The sequence below is a fragment of the Eumetopias jubatus genome, unplaced genomic scaffold (genome assembly GCF_037043125.1).
Source record: "Eumetopias jubatus isolate StellerSeaLion01/CBP00866 unplaced genomic scaffold, mEumJub1_p1.0 scaffold_15, whole genome shotgun sequence".
Taxonomy (NCBI): Eukaryota; Metazoa; Chordata; class Mammalia; order Carnivora; family Otariidae; genus Eumetopias; species Eumetopias jubatus.
The window spans coordinates 57,969,047-57,989,005 of record NW_028274821.1 but is presented as its reverse complement, the minus strand read 5'-3'; the positions used below and the strand labels follow the sequence as shown (position 1 = coordinate 57,989,005).

Below are 19,959 nucleotides of genomic sequence, written 5' to 3'. Positions count from 1 at the left end.
CCTGCCACAGAGGCTTCATCAAAGGATGGAGTGAGCATGGCTTAGCCCAGCAGGTTTACTCTCTCCATTGGGAGGGTTGCCTCTTGCTACCCCTGCTCTGCTGGATAATCTCTAAAGCCTCCCTGACTTTGGCCTTCGATGATCCACAAGATTCTGGGAAGGAGAGTCAACCCCCTAATAGAACCTGATCTGGCAGCTCTCAGAAAGCCATGGTCTCAGGGGAGGAGGGGCTCGATTCCACCATAGACCAAAGCTCTCCCTCCCTCAGCTCCCTGCAGTAGGGCCCTGGCAGAGTAGTGCCCAGTGAGGAGCATGGATGGATGTCTTCTTGAACTGGCAACCATTGTGGGGGGAGGGGGGTTGTTGCTCAGTCCCAGAGCTCTACCCCTGCCCAGCAAGTAATAACTCTAGATCACAGGGGGCCACTCTGGAGAGTTCTGGCTGTCAGGAGAAGCCTGGGCCCTTGCTCGGGATTCGGGGAAGGCAAGGCAGACAGAAGGCATGTTGGGGTACCAGGCTAAAGCCAGGTAAGTGGTCAGAGGGAAGTAGATGCCAAGCTGCAGGGACAGGTTACTGAGCCAGCCTCAGACAGCAGGCCTCCCCCTCTCCTACTGTGGCTTCCCAATGAGTCCAGCCCACGGCTGACTCCAAGGCAGAAGCTGTTTAATGATTCCCTTATTAAGTCATGCAAGACTCATTTGGAGGGGAGCTGTGGTCGGCAGAGTAACACCCTCTGAGACGGCCGTGTCCTAATCCCTAGAACCATAACTATGTTACTTAGCAGGCAAAAGGGATTTTGCAGATGTAATTAAATTAAAGACCCTGAGATTATCCTGGATTATCTGAGTGGACTCAGTGTAATCACAGGCGTTCTTATAAGGGAAGGAGGGAGGCAGGAGAGTCAGAGAAGGAGGTTGAGGAGAGAAGCAGGTGTCAGAATAATGCAATTGCTGGCTGGAAGGGGGGCCACAAGCCATGGAATGTGGGCAGCTTCTAGAAGCTGGAAAAGGCAGGGACATGGATGTTCCCCTAGAGCCTCTAAAAGGAATGAAGTCCTGCTGACAAGTGACTTTTGCTCAGCAAAACCCATTTTAGACGTCTGACCCCCAGAACTGGACAATAATAGACTGGTGGTGTTTTAAGCCATTATGTTTGTAGCAATGTGTTCCAGTAGCAATAGGAAACAAATGTAGTAGGCATTCCGGGAAGTTTGACCCAAACTCTACTTTGAGGAAGCAGAGGGAGAAGCCCCAGAGATGGTACTTTTTCCTGGGATGGTTTGGAAACAGTGTCTCTAGAAGTCAGGGGGATGGATGCAATGATCCCCAGCTCTTCTAATGACAATAATGAAACCCTCCCTCAGCTTCCCACACCCAGTCCTGCCACCTTGGACTCCAGCAACAGAAATGCCCTTTGGGTTAGGATTTTCACAGTCTCCAAAGGCAGGGGACTATCCCAGGGCTCACCAGGAAAGGGCATCAGTGCTAGAGGGTTCCAAACCTCCGGCCTGGCCCAGAGGCCGTGCTGCCAGGCTGCGTTCAGCCTCTCAGGCAGCTGGGTTGAGCACTTTCCTCCGATAAGAAGTCATATTTAAACAGTGTGGGAAATAAGAGCAAGGCCTTGGAGACAGAATACATCAAGCGGGACATTTAATTTGATTTAGGGAAAATGAGGCAAACATTTGAGAACCTAAATAACTAACCAGTAATTACGCTAACAACGGGAATGCCCTTGCACTACAACCCGGCAAGCACAGTGGCCTTTACGGACTGTATTTACAAAGAGACCTGACAACATAATTAGTCCTGTAAATTTTACGCAGCCTGCAGCTGAGGAGTGATGGATTTTGTGTGTGGAGGATGAACGGGGAGAAATGAGGTGGATGAATTTCCATTTTCAGTAAATGAAATTAACACTGCTTAATTAGTGAAGCTGACAAATAAATGATCAGGAAAGATTTAAATCCCTACAAGTGTGTCTCTGGCCTCGGCAGGCTCAGAGAGGGGCCAGGATGTGATGGGACAGAGAGGGAAAGCGTTCCGTGCGGGGACTCGGGGCCTGACTTTGGCCCCTCTGGAGGGCTGCCCCCAGAGGGAGGCTGGGCTGAGGGACAGCAGGCTCCTCTTTCTTAGACGTGGCCCGCTGGGCGGCTTCCCCCTCATCTCCATGTGAGCCACTCAGGACCACACAGAGTGTCCAGGATCTCTTCCACCATCACTGCCCAACAGACCACAAGGAGTGCCCATTTCCCTGCTATCAGCTGGCTAATGGGCTGGAAAGGACCCCTTCAGTGCGACAGGCCGATATAATTGCATCCCCGCTTTGCCCCATGGGCCGCCCCTTCCTAAACTACTCTCCCTTGCCCACCAGCATTCCTCCATGTGCTTTCACCTGCTGACAGTGTCCTTCTCCACTCAGCTGAGACATGGAGCCTGGCCCTAGGGGGCACCCCAGTCTCTGCCTTATGTGCAGCTTGACATGTGACCACCTCCAGGGAAGGCAGGTGCAAATGCTTCTGTGCTATGGCGGGCAAGTGCCTGGACTCCCTTTCCCCTACCCCCTTGCTCCTGGCCTGGCCTGGCCTGGCTCCAGCCTACCTGCTCTGTGCCCAAATAGGAGATTGGGCACTACCAGTCCTTGGTAGGTATGTGCCTACCCCTGCCAAAGTCCTTCTTAGCTGGGCTATAGAATAAATCTGGGAATTCCAGGCAAAGGGAGGCCTGGGCTGAGCTCATCAGGGTCAAATCCAATAGCAAACTCCAATTCTTCCTCCAGTGTTTGTCTGTATGAGGCAAAGTCTGATGATAGGAGGCTGGCACCTGGGCATTTCCAAAGACAGTGTGATGGATGCTGGTGAGCCAGCAGCTCCTCACAGTGACCTCATCCAGTGACTAGCGTGCCCTTGGCCCGCCTCAGCTTGGCCCTCTTCCTTCCAGGGGGGCATCTGGGCACCTGAGAGCACAGGACTCCCAGAGGTGACCTCAGAAGTGAATGCAGGAGCCCTTCTGAGTCCCAGCTCAGCCTGGCTCTGTTCAGGCCTCTGCAGAGTGCTGCTGAGCTATGCAAGGTGCTGGAGAAAGATGCCCATGTGCGAGCGGGTCAGTAACTCCTGTGCCAGTGGCAGCAACAGCAAGTAGACCCCTGCGGCTCCTGGGGCCTGCTCTCTAGAGTAGGTAGGGGCATTGTCTGATTCTCCTCCGCCTCCCAGCCCCCTCTTTCTGCTTAGGTCACCTAAGAGTCCTGCAGGAAAGCTAGGGGACAGAACAACAGACCAATCAGCAATAACTGTCCTTTATATGTGGGCGGTTCCTACAGTTCACGAGGCCCATTTGCTTTTCTTTCAAGTGAGTTTAGCAACAGCCCTGGAACAGAGGTCTGGCAGGCCACCTCTTCAGGCCACCAATAAGGAAACCAAGACTCAGAGCAGCTTTCAGCCCCAGGACTCACCACCGGGTGGTACCCCTTCAGCCAGAAGTTCTACAACAGACTGGTGCTACCCAGGCATGTGCGTGTGGCCAGCAAGGGACAAAGACACCCTTCCTGGGTGCGTGCTTGCCTAAAGGAGGCTCCTGGGCCTGCCAGACTTCGAGTCATCTATTCCTGAGGGTGACTTACTCTTCTCCACCGCTCCTGGCTAGAGTGGCCCCCTTGCACAGCCTCTGCATGAGCCCAACCAGCATCCCTGCTTCTGGCCTGGGTGAAAGGAGGATGGGGCTAGAACAGGCAGTTTCTCCTCCTACCTGCTAGGGAGCCTCCCTCACCCCCGCTTCAGTCCTGGGCAGAGAGCCTGAGCTGAGATCAGCCTCATAGGGGGGTCCACACCCACTCCTGGGAGGGCCTGCCCAGCCCCCAGGCCCTGTTCCAGGCCCAGTAGCTGCAGCAGAGAGGGAGGAATGTGCTAGTTCCCTGCCAGAGGGGGAGGGAGCTTCCAGCTTGGCAGCAGCCCACCCTCAGGAGCAGGGACACAAAGCGGGCATTTAGGGCATCCTCAAAGGCAGCCCAGACCACGAGACTGGGAGCAGCTCCAAGGTCTCCTCCCTGAGAGGAATAATAAACACCAACTCCTCCTTGCCCTCCCTCCCACTCCCCAACCCTGGTCAAAGAATGGGCTGGGTGCACCCGCGGTCTGAGTGGTAGAGACCAGGAGCTTGCATGTCTGCCAGCCAGCAGAAGCTTAGAGAATGGAAGGGTTTTTCTGTTCATAGATGCTGATCCTCACAGCCAGAGAACATGCTGTTGGCCTGGGGAGCTTCGGCTAACATGAAGTGTGGGGCCCTCTCCCGTTAGGAAGGGGGAATGTCCAGCCTAGCGTGGAGGTAGGGACTTCTGCAGGGAACGCGGAACATGAAGGGAAAGCAAACTACCACACAGTACACAGAGCTTCTTCCTGCCGCGGGGATAAGGACAGCCTGGCAGGGGCAGGAACAGCCTGGACAATAGTGGTCTCCCAGGGCCCAGGGGCCAAATGATGAACATCAAGCACCTGTCCCCACCCCTGCCTGCTCTGGGGCCAGATCAAGAACGTTCCCTCTCTCAGTCTCACCTCCAATCTCTCCCTAGGTCTGGTCCAGTCTACCTTCTCAAGCTTTCCAAACCCACTTCTCCATTCGCATGCCACAGTCACAGTCCGGGTCCTGCCATCCTTCCAGGGGAGCGTCACCAGTCTCCTAAGTGGTTTCCCAGCCCCCAGGCTCATGCCTGCAATTTCCCCCTGCTCTGGTTCTGTCCCTGCCCTTCTCAAATTCCTTCAGTGATGTCCCCTCAGGAGAATGTCATAAGACTGCCCCCAGGAGAATTTCCAAGCTTCTTGGAATGACTTTACCAAGCCCTTTGGGGGCCAACCCTGGCTCTCTCAACAGCTTCTTTTCCTCTCATATCTGTGCCTCCAGACCTTTGCATAGGCTGGTTCCTCTACCAGAAGTGCTCTCCCCTCTTTCTTCACCACAGTAACACCTTCAAGGCTCACTTTGGCATAGTCCTTCACCCAGCGCTAACTGCTGGTATGATTGTCCGTCTTCCCCATTGGACTGTGAGCCCCTGAGGGCAGTGACTATATCTAAGTCATCTTGCTTCTTTACTTCTTTCACAGCTCGCAAGAGCTTTGCACGGAATAGGTACTTAAATATTTGCTGGTTGAGTGAGAAAATGAACAAATAGCCCGATTACTTACAGGAGCCATGTCCCACCGCAAACAGGTCATTGTACTTTGGATTCCTGCAAAAGAAATATGAACCCATTGGCCCAGGAAATGAACATGGCCTTCCCATGAACACTGGTGCCTCACTACACTGCAGACATCTACTGTTGACTTTAGAGACATGGGCTGATCCCCCAATTCCATAAGAATCCCAGTCCCTTTTTTTCTAAAATGCTCGGTGTCATCCTCAGAGTGGTTAAGTGCGGTAGAAGTGCGGGGCTCAGGCGCTCCGGGCTCTGGGGTTGCTGCAATGTCTATACTCACCAGCAGAGGGCGGTGACAGCCAGGCGCTTGGCTTTGTCGTTTTGGAACTTCCAGAGTGGCAGCAGCGTACCCTCCTGGTCCCGGTATTCGTCGGCAGCATCCTCGTAGTACTTAAAATCTTAAACACATACCGGCTGAATCAGCCCCAGGACTGCCATTTTATGGCAAACCCAGGTCTGCCACTTTCTGTCTGTAGCTTCTTGGCCAAAACAAACTCTGTGTTTCAAAGTGGGAACAGTAATAGTACCTATCTCAAAGGACTGTCATAAGGATTGTTAATATATGTAAAGTACTTAGAAAAATACTTGGCACATAGTAAGCTCTCTATATGTGTTATTGTTATGGTCATCACTGTTACTGAGGGCAATTTACAATAAAGTAGCCGTGTCCTCATAGGTAAAATCCCAGGTTTGTCCATCTTCATATCTGCCCCTAAGCCCTGCTGTGGTGAAGCTGCCTGGATCCCTGAAATGGGTTCTCTGAACTCAAGTTCATCTCCTGCCCTAAATCATCTCTGCCTCCCATTTCCTCTAACTTAGGTAGAAGCTCCATCTCTCTTGTCACTTGGCTAAACAAGAAACCTGGTAATCCTTGACTGATCTCTCTCCATCATCTCTCATATTTTCCTTCTGATGACTTTTTTTAATCTATTCACTTCTCTCCAAACCCACAGCCACTGCTGTTGCTGTCACCGGGATTATTACACCCCCCTCCTAATTGGTGTCCCCACCTCCAGTAATTCCTCCTCCAGTCCGTGCTCCACAGAGCTACCTGAATGAGAATTAGGTAAATCATCTCACCACACCGCCTCCTCCACCCCACTGAAAACCCTTCAATTGGCTCCCCTTGCACAGGCTTCCTGGTCAAACCAAGGCTCCAGGCCATGACCGCCATGTCATTTCCAGTCAGGTGTTCATATAACCTCTATGTCAAATAGTGTCTAGAATGTCCTGCTCTGCCATCTTCCTGGCAAATTCTCACTCACTGCAGATCCAGACTAAACTCCTTCTCCTCTGTGAGGCCTTCATTTTCGTGTTGAGCAGAATTCATCTCTTCCTCCATTCCAGCCCTGCCTCTTCTCTACTAAAATGTCTGTCACGCTGTGTTGCTTCTATCCATCCTTTGCCTGTCTCCCCTACCAGACAGCTCCTGGGGAGCAGGCAGCATGTTATAATCATCTCTGGACTCGCAGTGCCTAGCACCGTGCCAGCCACAGAGCAGACACCCAATGACTGTTCTAAGAATGCAATGAAATAAATCACCAGGAGTGAAAAATTTCTCAATCTTTTTTTCCAACCAGGGGTGACCCTTTAGAAAATGAATCCTCTCATCCAACACAGTCAAGAACATGCCCAGGCACTGCCCCAGCCTTGAGGTTGTGGGACCACATTCAAACCTCAAAAATGTCTCAGAACAACAACAACAACAACAACAACAAAAAACAAAAACAAAAAAACCCAAAAAAACAAAATTAGAGTGATCAGAGGCATGAGCCTTGATCATATCAGAGATCCCTGAGTTTAGGCTATCTTTGAAAATACCTCATTTCAGAGAGGAGATTAATTGGTAACATTTCTCTGTTTTCACTTCTTCATGATTAGACTTTCCCAAAGGGAAAAGAGTATGCAATTAAAAAAAATCAAAGTTCAGTGCATTTTTATGTGATTGTGTTCTTATAAATGAAAAAGGTTCACCAAGGCCAATTTCTCCATGGATATTAATCGTGTTTGCAGCCCTTTGGTGGGCTGGTGGCAGAAGCTGGGTTTCAGGAAGCCAAGCTGTGTGAGTGACAAATTCATTCACAGCTGCTGTGTACTTTGACAGCTTTGAAAAGCACTCAAGGTCGTTTTCCAGCCTGAATGATAACAAGGGGGCTTATTTAGATGGCTGGTCTTGGCAGCCCCGGTTTCTATGTCCCATGGGTGAGCAATGAGCATCAAGTCACCAAGAAGAGCCCTAGGCTGTCGGCAAAGGAGACTGGCCAGCAGGGAGGAGCTGCCAACTTTGGGGAGGCAGCTGCTCCAAATAAATGCACAACCTCTTAGGGAAATACAAGCCACTTGGGAACGTGCTGTTCATGCCATGGGAAGGATTCTGTTTCCCTGGCTCTGTCAAAGACCCCAGAATTTCCCAGGCCCCCAGGATTTAAGCATCTCTGAATCAATCCCTTTCTTCACTTCATCACTAATTAATCACCAGCATAGACTTATTGAATGTCTCTTCCAGCTCAGTGGCTCTGTAGCCTTGTGCTGAAGTGCTTAGGCTATGGATCCAAGGGGCCTGTGTTCAAGTCCTGATGGCTCCACTCACTCCTCCTACTAGCTGTGGTTTTGAACAGGTGGCAATAGCCCAAGTTTCTCACCTACAAAATGGAGAGAATAATGGTATTCACCTGGCAGTGTGGATGTCAGGATGATATAAAGTAATACATGTAAATTGCACAGCACAATGCCCAATACATAGGCCGTTCCCAGGAATTGCTGATGCTGGTTTTTCGCTATTATAACTGCTTCCCTTTCTCCATCCCCTGGAAAAGGTGTGATGAGGCCCATCCTACCCCACACCTGAACCTCATCTTCATCTCTGTCCCTGTATTCTGCCCAATCACATCCTTCTCCAGTCATGCTCTCACTGGGCTGTGTTCCTGCCTGGACAGTATCTTTGAACTCTCTGCAGAAAAAGCTCAGATTCCATGAGATATTCCAGACCCTTCATCAGCTGGCTCCAACCACCTCTGTAACCTGAACTCTCACTACTCTCCAACAGACCTCCGTTTGGGTCACTGAGCCTGCTGCCCTTTGTCCTCAGAGTCTATTCCAGTTTGTTTTCACCACCGAGTCACTGCTTATGCTGTCCCTTGGCCAGAACATCTGCCCTTCTGCTAATCTCCCACTCAAACTCTGCTTATTCCTTGGCACCTAGCTTAGCCCTCCCTGCTGCCTTCCTTGACTGCTGCCACTCATTCCTCATTTCTCTTCCTCCATTCTTGAGACTCCCCAGAGCAGTTTCAGTCTGCATTCTAGCATTTATATTGTCCCCAAGCTGGACACAGTAGAGACAAGAATTAGGAAGCTCAAGACCTAGATTTGGGTCCTCTCTGCCATTCACTAACCAGGTAGACTTGGACTTAGCTTCCTCTTGTGTAAAGTAGGGGTAATACTCTCTGCTCTCTGCCTCCATGGGCTGTTGGGAAGATGACATTGGATCACTAATGTGCAGGTGTTTTTGCTGTACCATTGTCAGATCTCATCACTAGACCCATTTTTTTCTTATTCTATTGTTTGTAGTGGACCAGTATATGTCTTGTTTCCCTAGTGACATCCAGAAGAGGGAAGGATTAGTTTTTTTTCCCTTGCACCTATAGGACCTAGCATGGGACACTCAAATACTTGCCTTGTATGAGGAAGTTTTTTAAAGATTTATTTATTTATTTTAGAGACAAACAGAGAGAGAGCACTTGCAAGCAGGGTGGGGGTGGCAGAGGGAGGAGAGGGAGAAGGAGAGAAGCAGACTCCCCACTGAGCACAGAGTCCGTAAGGCTTGATCCCAGGACCCTGAAATCATGACCCAGGCCAAAATCAAGAGTCGGACACAACCAACTGAGCCACTCAGGTGCCCCATGAGGAATTTTTTAATACAGGCAATAATAGTAGTTACTGGCACTTCCCCCAAATCTTACCTTGAGCAACATCATCGTATGTGTTCTGGTTGACCATCCGCTCCACAATTTTAGCGGCCTGAGTCACTTTGGTGATGTCATCACTCTGTGGAGATACAGAGGCCACAGGTCCTCATAGCTAGCACCTGGAAAGGTTATGCCTCAAGCCACAGCCAGATATGCAATTGTCTCTCTGACACCACCCACCCCAGATAGCTCTGTAAAGAAATCTCTTCATGCCTCAAGGACCAGCTCATGTCACCACCCCCTTTTGGGAATGCCCAGATCATAAGTGGCATAAGGAGTCTGCACTGCCATCCTGGGCTCCTGGGCACAGCCTGCCTCATGATCTTTCATTCTGAACTTGTTCTGGAAAAGGCATATCTTGGAGTACAACACAGGACAATGAAGAGAGCCCAGGAAGGGTATTGGAGGGAAGAATAGAAAAGGAAAGGTAAGAGGCTTCTTTAGTGGAGACAGAAAGGTTTCACCATCTCAGGCAATGACAAAGACTACCATTAAAGACCTCAGAGAGCTTCTGATCCAACTTATTTAGTCAAGAGTTGAGGAAGAGACAGAGACCCAGAGAAGGGGCAGAGATATGCTTGTACACAGAGAGTACAGCAGAAATGACTCCTAACCCAAGGCCTTGCCCACTGCTGAGTGGATAACCCTCGAGGGGCTCAAGAGGGCCAAGCCATGGCTCTTGAAAATGAGATTTTCCAGGAGTGTCAACATCAGGAAGTGGTTAAGAGGATGACTTCTGGAGGTACACAGACTTGCATTCCCTTCCCATTCCATGGATTACGAGCCAGGTGGCAACTTTAGGTAAGTTACTTAACTTCTCTGAGTCTTACAGTACAAATGATATAGCAGAGGTGGATATCACCTGCATCATAGGGTCACTGTACTATACTAGCATCTGTACATGATCTTGGGTTCTCACAACAATTTTGCAAAGTAAGTATCATTAGGATGTCTTTACCAGTGAGGAAACAGGTTTAAAAAACCCAGCTAAAAAGTAGGAAAGAGAGTATGTAAACTCAACTCTGTGGACTCCAGGTCCCATACCCTCAGCCCCCCACAGAAAGCCAGTCCCTCACTAGCCTGACCACACTTGCCTGGTCCTGGCAGACTTAGGGTTTTAGATGTGCTCTGAGGACAGAGTGTGGTGGACTGTTGTCTCCCTTGTTGTAGATACTATGCTACTTGAGCAGACATAGCTCTTCATTAATTCTGACTAAACTTGTGGTTTCTGAGCCTTTTCTCCCATTCCTGTCCTAATCTTTCAGACCAGACAAGTTTACATTCATTTCTGTACATTCATCCAAATCATTAATGAGACAGAAACCTGAGATCTATCATTACAGACCTTCCTACAGGATATATCATGGAATTATTCTGCTTTCTTCCCTCCTATGCACTTGAGTTTTATATCAACCTCATCAGATGCAGGTCCCTGAGAAAAGGGTGTCACTCTGTTCATGCACTGGGCATGAACAAAGGGCCACTCTATTCTACAGACAGCCAGGCCCAGTACTTGGGATTCCCAGTTAAAACTCAATGCCCTTGTGTAGAGGTTGCACACTACAGGTATTCACTGGTGTTGGTGGACACCCCACAATGTCCTGCCACCACTGTAGCTTCTTGGTCCAGAGGGCTAGAATCTGTCTGCATCACAGCCTTGAATGTCAACCAAGTTGGAAGAATCCAGTGTAGTCCTCCTTCCCTGGGCACTTTAGACACCAAGTCTGGTAGACATATTAGACACCAAGGGTTTAGACCCAAGGACAGTTTTCAGTCTCAGCCACTGGGACATTTCTTCTGTTCTCTGGGTCTTGGCAACTGCAGTTAAGGTTTCTGCAATAATGGTCCTAGCACACAGCCTATAGCCAAACCTTTGAAGGATATTCAAGTGAAACTTGACTCAGGCCAACAGCCCCTCCAAAGCCACTAACTTCTGGGCAACAGTACAGGGGAAATCAAGGGTCTGGATAGGGCAACCCATGGGGCAGGGACTTCAATCTTTCACCTCTGGGTTCCAGTACCCAGCATGATCATGATCACGAGTTCTTGGTCTGTAGTTGAATGAAACTGAATTGGGGAAGTTCATATTAAGCCAAAGCAGGGAACCCTCAAACCTCCAGTAAAATGTGACTTTTATCAGGGACATGGAATTGAGTGGAAATGGGCATACCTCAGACAAAGCTAAATTTCCTTTAACTGATCTGGCTTTTATAGCAGAACCACTTCCCAGAGAGCTGTCTGGGAGCTCTCCAAGGTGCTGAACACAGACCTCAGCTTCCTGTGGCCCTCATCTTTCCCACTCCATTGCAGGTCAAACTCATCCTGATATCCATACTGCAACTCTGGCTCCTGACCCAGCTTTCTCTCTGTTGAAGGGACAAGGTGGCCCTCCAGCATCTCCCTGTGGTGATCTTCCCTGTGGTGACCTATCACCATAACTTCCATGATAATCTCCAATCTATACTGGCTATACCCACAGTGAGCCCCACAACCATGACCTCTATAATGACTCCTATATGGTTCTTCACAGTAAAAATCCAGCCCAGAATAACCACACCCATTGGCCTGGACTTGCTAGTGACTGTGATCAGCTCTGACTTGGCTTCTGGCCCATAAGACTCACCTAAAAAATTGAGCAGAAGTATACCCAAGGATTGAAGGTCAAAGAGCAAATCACTCTCCCAAACCCCGGGAGCCCTTGCTCAGGGAGGTGGTGCCTTATTCTCATATCCCAACCCATCCCAAGAAGAGTCCTGAGCTCTTTCAAGGTGTACATTGGACTTTCAATAACATTCATGTCTTCTGTTGCCCTTTAGCCCAAAAATCCTGAATCCTATATAAGACTGGGGAGAGGTATAGAATGCCAGAGGCAGCTGTAGCTCTTCTCACATCTTCCCACAAGGAAAGAACTATTCATACTTCAACATTGGTACCCCCTTAAAGTCTGTGAAGTCCTTCCAGAAAGCCAGGCTTCTGTCTACCCAGGGACCAATATCCCACTCAGTCATTCTCTGTGACAGAGCCATGGAAACCTCCACCAAACCTGGGACTCCATAGATGTCATCTTCCTCATGGTCATCTTCCCCATTTTTTTAGCCACTGGTGTCTTTGCCTTCTCTTTCTCTTTGGTCTTTTCCTGCTTCTCAAGCTCCTCTATATAGGCATCGTAGATCTCCCACTAGGCAAGGGCAAGATGAGAAGGATCATCACAGGGCAAAATCTTCATCCAGTTACCTCCTATTCAGCTTTTAGAGCTTGAGGAATAGATTATGTCAACCCCTGAATATGCCTCTATAGTATCCTCTACTTGGCCCACTGTAATTATGTTTTAGATGTCTGTCTTCTCTGCTGTCAGCTCTAGGACAGGAATGAAGCTCTCAGGGCACTCTGGGATGAGCTTTCCACCCCGCAGCTCAGAGGCTCAATTATCAGCTGGAAATCAGTATTGTTCCAACCTACAGATCCCGCTAGGCAAAACAAATGGGCAAATATTAGACTAGCTCACATTTTTCTTGGTGATTTATAAGACTGTGAACTAGGACATTTTAAAAATGTTTCCCCTATGGAGATGTGATAAACTTTACTAGTTCATGTCGGCTGTCTACAGCACTGACCACACCTTCTGAGAATAAAAAGATAAACAAAAGTAAGGGATGGGCACCTGAGTGGCTCAGTCAGTTGAGTGTTTGACTCTTGGTTCAGGTCATGATCTCAGGGTCATAGGATTGAGCCCCGTGTTGGGTCCCACACTCAGTGCTGAGTATGCTTGAGATTCTTCCTCCCTCCCCCTCTGCTTCTCCCTCTGCTCATGCCCTCTGTCTCTGTTTCTCTCTCAAATAAATAAATAAATAAATAAATAAATAAATAAATAAAATCTTTAAAAAAAAAAAAAAGGTAAGGGAACCCCTGCTAACTGGATCTGACAGCAAGAGAAGCCCAAGGATAGTAGCAAAGGAAGCAGCAAGGATCTGGGACTGAAAAACCCCATATCACATTCTGTGCTCTGCAGAGTTGGGCAGTCACTGCCACCTGGAGGCCAGATAGACACACCTTACATTAACGATTCACCCATGGGCCAGTACTCCATGCTACAATATAATTTAATGTTTGTTAATCTCATTCAGAGCCTTCCAACAACCCTGTGAGGCTGCTTGTTGTCCTCATTTGACAGAGAAAGAGAGACTGATGAATTAAGGGTGACATAGTTTGCCCAGGATCTTATAGTATGAGCAGCAAAGTTGGGGCCTGAGCTCAGGTCTCCTGGCACCAAATCCTGCCCAAATCAGCATGGCTATCCAGTAGGATTTGAGGGGGAAGGAGGGTCTCAGGAACAACGAAGGCTGCTGGAAGGGCAGGTTAGAGTGCTAACACTTCAGAGTCAGCCGTGGGGTGCCATGGGCTGCACAGAGTTAGAAACCATGCCTATTTCCCTCTTTGACAGCCTTGCCCGGGGTCCGGGGGTGGGGCATGTAGCTGATGCAGAGCTCAGTGGGTGGAGTCCCACTGTCTCATATTCCTAGTGTTCAGAGCCTGGACAAGGAGCAGGAAGATGGATGGATGAGGAGGGCAGACTGTCAGAGGAATCTTTGACAAGGATGCATGGGGTCGGTGGCTGGGGATGTGGTGATGACTTTTAGGCTGACCCAGGGTCTCACCTGATTGGCTGTGGCTGAGAAGTTTGTCCTGGGAGGAGGTTCCATCTGGCATTCTCGGTCCTAGAGAACAATGACAACAGGAAACCCACAGAAAGCCCTCAACTCCTTCTTACTTAACCCAACAGTATATCCATGGGTGAAACATTTCAGTTGGAGCAGAGGGGGAGACAGGACAAAGAACTGGGGAAGTAAAGAGGGCCTGAACAAAGGACCAAATGACACAGTGGAAGCCTACATTTTCCTTCTAAGCCTCCTTCAGAAGAAGCCTAAGCTAGAAATTAGGGACAATGAAGTCTGATTGTGACAGTTTCAACCAAGAAAAACTCCATGTGGGGGATGGACAGGTCTCTGGCCAGCCTCCTGATGCAAGACACAGAGGTCAGCCCTTGGCAAACTACTGGGCTAATATCCCTCACCCTGAGAAGACTTCTCCCTAATACTGGGGCCTCTGGTTCCAGCAGAGGAATACACTCCCTCCTCATTGTGTATCACCCAGATTACTGGTACACAGGGGAGTACAAGGAGTACACAGCATGATTAGGAGCTTCCAGAAACCCATCCTGTAGACTTCTGCCCTCCACCCACAGGTTGATTTCTGTAAAACACTGTCTTACATACGTGAGTCTCTCCCCTGAAATCCTGAGAGGTTCCTTCAGCCTGGTACTCGGGGTCTTCCATACTTATAAGCCAGGGAACTTTTCCAGCCTTTTCCAGCTAGTCTATCACAGAGACCATCAACTTCAGTCAAACTGGCTTAGTCCTGCCTCCCTGGCACATTCTGGCTTCCCCTCTCTCCCCCAGATCTTGACCTCTTCTCCAAGGCCCATATAAGTTTCTGTCTCAGTGAAGGGCTCCAGACTCCTTGTCACCCACTCTGAACTCCTACCAGGAGGGCTTGCAAGGACCCGAACACATGTTCCCAGCTTTTCTTGGAGAGATTAACTGTGGCGTGTTCCTGTCATCCTTCCAGGCTAAGGGCCACTGGGGCTGGGATCAGGCCTGCTCCTTTCCTGCCATGCACAGTGCAGAGCTGGGAGGTAAAGGGGCTGGGGTGGGGGCTGCTCTACCCGGAGAGGGTTGTTTAAGGTCTGTGAGGCCCTCTCACTGAAGTTGAACTGGTTGGTGAGCTTTCGCTCCTTGGGCTGCTTATGAGTCATCAATTCTTCTTCAGTCACTTTTGCAGCTGCCTAGAAAAAAAGACCCACAGGACCAGGGCTCAGCTGTGGGAAGAAGGTGGTGGGGAACCAGGGGGTGGGGAGAGCTCATGTCGTAGGAGAGGATGGAAGTGGGAGAGGGTGATGATGCCAGAGGCATTGGTACCTGCAGTCTCTAACTTCTCACCTTCAGCTCCACCACCACCCCAACAAGTGACCCCTGAAGCTTCCATGCATAGCCAGAGCGGGAAGGGGAGGGATGGGAGCAGTACTATACTGTACCTCAGCTACAGGCATATCTGTTTGACTCCCAGCTTCAGTTTCAGCTTCTGCTTCCTTAGGCTCTTCTTCTTCTTCAAAGATTTCAGTTTCTGAAATCACCACCTTGGTGGACTCCTGAGAACCTTGGTAAGATATTGCAGATGGGCCTGAAGCCCAGGCCTAAGCCCCCACCCCTGGCAGGGCAAGGCTTTCTTGGTTTCTGCCTTTGAGACCTCAGCCACCCCAGGGTTCTCAGGGCTTAACTCCCAGACCTAACCAGGGCAGCCAGCTGTGGGACGTTATGTAAGTAGAAGCTCCGCAAAGTTATGGCTTAGTATCTGCTCCCTAGGGTGACCACAGAAAGGGCACTCGGCTTTGGGCCACAGCTTCGGGTTGGCCCCGAGGCCTACCTGCCGCTAACTCATCACGGTAGTGCTGCCGCCGTCCTTCATCCGAGTCTTTGGGGACCAGGTTCCCAACCTGGCTGAAGTGAACTGCCAGTTGGTTCACAACGCCAATAAGCTTATATGTGCCTTCCTAAGAGGAGAAGGGACTGAATCAGACCAGCAGTCCCAAAAGAGCTGGAGTGAGAATGTAGTCTGCCTTCATTCTATAAGGCTTAACATGGTCCATCTGTTAACGAGATATATAGATATATCTTCAGTTAACCCGAAGTTTTCATTACATTCCAGCTTAAGAAGAGGAGGCAAATGAAATAAAGTTTTGTTTTTAAGTTCTCATCAAAGACATATTTTTAAATACCTTTTCTTTTCAACTTTGAACAACTCTGGATTTGTCTATCACTGGCTCTCACATCCATGCCAAGAGATCCTGGTGTACCTGACTCACTGCATAGTTGAGACAGGTCACATGTAGTCATCAGACACACCTGGCCTGACCTTCTCCGCACTGCATTTAGTGGATGCGAGGACTGGATAGATTTTCAAAGATACCAAATCCCCAATCCCCCTGGTTCCATACAAGAGGCCACAGAAATCTAGAAAAGGTTTGAGTTTGGCACTTGTCCAGTTCATACAGCAAATGAGAAGCAGGGCTCGGCATTAAATCCACGCAACCTTGTTCATTCCCTCTTCAACAAATAATTTTTAAGCAGACACAACACAACATGCCAAGTACTTTCTAGGTTCCAGGGATATAAAGCTTAGCAAAAGCAGATGGGATCCCTGTTTTCATAGGGCCTATTAGTCTCGTTCCTCTAGATAGCTTCCTTATTGACAAGCATCTTAGTTGTACCATTGACTTTGACACCAGGGTATCCTTCCTTCTTTCAAAACATTTCTTCTCAACCCTCTTCAAGTCACATAGACAATTATTACATTTGTATGACACACAGGGGTAAATTCTAAAGAGGGGAAGCTCTAGAGAAGAAACCAGCCCATGGGCTCTGGCTGAACCAAACCCACCTAGCCCTGGAGGGCTGAAAGGATTACTATTTCTGCACATAGGTTGGGATGCTCTGCCTTAAAAAGTTACCACAGAGCCCTTCTCTTGGGAACTCCAATGGATGCGAGGTTAAAACAGCGTGGCAGCTAAGAGCAGGGTTTATGGCAGTGGGCAGATGGATTCAAATCCTGGTTCTGTCCCCTATTTTCTGCATTACCTTGGGCTTAACCATTCTAAGCCTTGATTTTTTCATCTGTAAAATGAGGATAATACTATCTAATTTTCAGGATAGTTTTAAGTATTAAAAATAATGAAAATAATTTATTAACACAGTGTCTGACATGTAATAAGTACTCATTAAGACTGCAAGGGAGGCTCTCTGGGCTCAGACCTAGTTTGCGGCGACATGGCTAAACGCACCAAGAAGGTTGGAATCGTGGGTAAATACGGGACCCGTTATGGTGCCTCCCTCAGGAAAATGGTGAAGAAGATTGAAATAAGCCAGCACGCCAAGTACACTTGCTCCTTCTGTGGCAAAACAAAGATGAAAAGACGAGCTGTGGGGATCTGGCATTGTGGCTCCTGCATGAAAACCGTCTCTGGTGGTGCTTGGACCTACAACACCACTTCTGCTGTCACAGTAAAGTCTGCTATCAGAAGACTGAAGGAGTTGAAAGACCAGTAGAAGCTTCACCATTTGAAACATTACTAGCCTATAATAAATGGGTTAATTTATGTAACAAAATTACTTTGACTTGTTGTTAAATTTATTAATTAGATCTTTCAATTTGTGTTGCATTAGTTTTGCTTTCTCAAAGGCCTTGGAAATTAAAAATCCTTCCAATTTTTATTGGAAAATAAAAAGACTGCAAGGGAGATTAGTAAAGAAATTTTTTAACTCTCCAGAAAATTCCATGTAAAATTTCAAGGTTCTAGCTGAAGACCAAAGTTTAAAGGTGATCTCTCTAATAGCAGAGAGGCTTCTGCAATGTAGCAAGTCACTGCCAAGCCAAGAGTACCTAGAGGCCCCTACCCCAGGAGTGATGACTTACTTTGAAGCTGTACCTGACGATGTTCTGGGGTGCATGTGGGTTGTTGGCTGTCAGAATGCGGGTAAACTCCTCCTTTAGCTCCTAAGGGAGAGAAATACCAAGAGGGTCATACATGGAGGGCCCCCACCCCTTCTGATACTTGGGAGGACCCCTAAGGGCATTAGCAGACATCTCACACCCAGGTTCCTAATCAGTCCTATGAAAGAACACATCTCTGAGGCTGGAGAAGGTGGAAGGGGCAAGGGCAGGATGCTGCTAACTCACCGCATCAGTCAACTCCAGCTGGTCAGGGGGTCTAACTGTGGCTTTGGACTGGGCCCATTCATCTGCTCCTTCTCCCACGTCAGTCCCTGAATCTTCATCCTGGACAAAAACCTTGTGTGAGGATCAGCAAGCAGTGCTGCAGGAAGCCTCTTCATTCACGAATCCTCCCAGAAGCCAAGCTCTGCCCCCAGTACAGAGAATATAAAATGCACAATAGACCACTCATGGAGGAGTCCAAAGGAACTGTTAAGTCCAGAGTTCTCATTGCCTGGAAGATGTCGGCCACCTCAGCCCTTGGGCTCAGGCTTTAGCTGGAACATTGTGGTGGGCCAGAGACCAGAATTCATCTCTCCGTACTCTCCCATACAGCCTAGAACCGAATGGTGAGGACTAGCTGCGAAAGGCAGGGCTTTATGCAAAATGAAAGGACATCCGGCTGCTCTTTAAGCTACTTCAACTCTCATTCATGTTTTATCTTCTAAATTGCCACCTTATGGTTACTCTTACAACAATATTCTCAGTACTTGGTAACTTTAAGCCTCACAGCCCATCAGATCCTTGCTGCAAAAAAAACCCAAGAACTATTTCCTTTGCCTAATAGACAGCTAAACACCTTGCCAAAGTGACCCATGCCATATTCAAAAAAATTCACCCTTGTTAGCAAAGATATGCAAACAAAAAAAAGAATGTAATTTTTCACTATAAAGCTTCTGAAAACTATGGGTCCCCTGGGTAGCTCAGTTTGTTGGGTGACCAAGTCTTGGTTTCAGCTCAGGTCAGGATCTCAGGGTCATAAGATGGAGCCCCATGTCAGGCTCTGCACAGTGGGGAGTCTGCTTGAGATTCTCTTTCCCTCTGCCCCTGCCCCTGCTCGTGCTCACTCTCTCGCTTTCTTTCTCTTAAATAAATAAAATAAAAACAAAAAAAAAAACTGTTGAAAACTAAAACAACAACAAAAACCCAAAACAAAGAGACCCCTCAACCAAATGAAATTAATATCCAGTGTTGGTGAGGTTATGGGAAAATTGATACCCATAAATTAGCACAATCTTTCTTTCTTCTTTCTTTCTTTCTTTCTTTCTTTCTTTCTTTCTTTCTTTCTTTCTTTCTTTCTTTCTTTCTTTCTTTCTTTCTTTCTTTCTTTCTTTCTTTCTTTCTTTCTTTCTTTCTTTCTTTTCCTTCCCTCCCCTCCCCTCCCCTCCCCTCCCCTCCCCTCCCTTCCCCTCCCCTTCCCTTCTCCCCTCCCCTCCCCTCCCCTCCCCGCCCCTTCCCTTCCCTTCCCTTCCCTTCCTTCATTCCTTGTGTCCATAAATAGTTTTATTGGGACACAACCACACTCATTCATTTATGTATTGTCTTTTGCTGCTTTTGCCCTACAAGCAGAGTTGAGTAATTATATGTGAGACCATACGGCCTGCACAGCCTAAGATATTTGCTATCTGGCACTTTATAGATAGAATTTGCCCACCCCTGACATACACAATTAGCAGTCAGGCTGCTGGTGTTCAGTAAAATTATATCAGTTTTCTCATATTTATGTTAATAGTTTTTTCTTCTGCAGTGGCAGACTACAGTTTCTGTATGTTTTGCAGCAGAATTTTACAGTTAACCTCTCTTTGCTACTCTAAAAAATAGAAGATATTTTATTTATTCCTCCAAAACATAACTGTGGTTACCCTGTTGATGTGCAGGGCCAGTCTAACGATTTTGGTCATTTTTTTTAATTTCAAGTTTTATTTAAATTCTAGTTAGTTATCGGTTTCAGGTGGGGAATTCAGTGATTCATCACTTCCATGTAACACCCAGTGCTCATCACAACAATGCCCTCCTTAATACCCAACACACATCTAGCCCATCCCACACCCACCTCCTTCCATCAACCCTCAGTTTTGTTCTCTATTGTTAAGATTCTCTTATGGTTTGCTTTCCTCTCTCTCTCTCTTTTTCCCCCTTCCCCTATGTTCATCTGTTTTGTTTCTTAAATTCCACATATGAGTGAAATCATATGGTATTTGTCTTTCGC

General features: G+C 48.2%; 1 protein-coding gene and 1 pseudogene across 1 annotated transcript in view; one reads left to right on the top strand and one right to left on the bottom strand.

The window, feature by feature from the left end:
- DNAI1 (dynein axonemal intermediate chain 1) overlaps positions 1 to 19,959 on the bottom strand; it is a 65,147-nt gene that overhangs the window by 17,361 nt on the left and 27,827 nt on the right. The window contains exons 3-12 of the mRNA XM_028115158.2: positions 17,937 to 18,035; positions 17,673 to 17,753; positions 15,627 to 15,753; positions 15,238 to 15,359; positions 14,869 to 14,988; positions 13,802 to 13,861; positions 12,190 to 12,324; positions 9,141 to 9,225; positions 5,462 to 5,579; positions 5,171 to 5,214 (exon numbers count right to left, since the gene is read on the bottom strand). Of these exons, the coding sequence (XP_027970959.1) occupies positions 5,171 to 5,214; positions 5,462 to 5,579; positions 9,141 to 9,225; positions 12,190 to 12,324; positions 13,802 to 13,861; positions 14,869 to 14,988; positions 15,238 to 15,359; positions 15,627 to 15,753; positions 17,673 to 17,753; positions 17,937 to 18,035 (991 nt within the window). The remainder of the gene's footprint in view (positions 1 to 5,170; positions 5,215 to 5,461; positions 5,580 to 9,140; positions 9,226 to 12,189; positions 12,325 to 13,801; positions 13,862 to 14,868; positions 14,989 to 15,237; positions 15,360 to 15,626; positions 15,754 to 17,672; positions 17,754 to 17,936; positions 18,036 to 19,959) is intronic.
- LOC114218203 (large ribosomal subunit protein eL43 pseudogene) lies at positions 17,011 to 17,447 on the top strand (annotated as a pseudogene).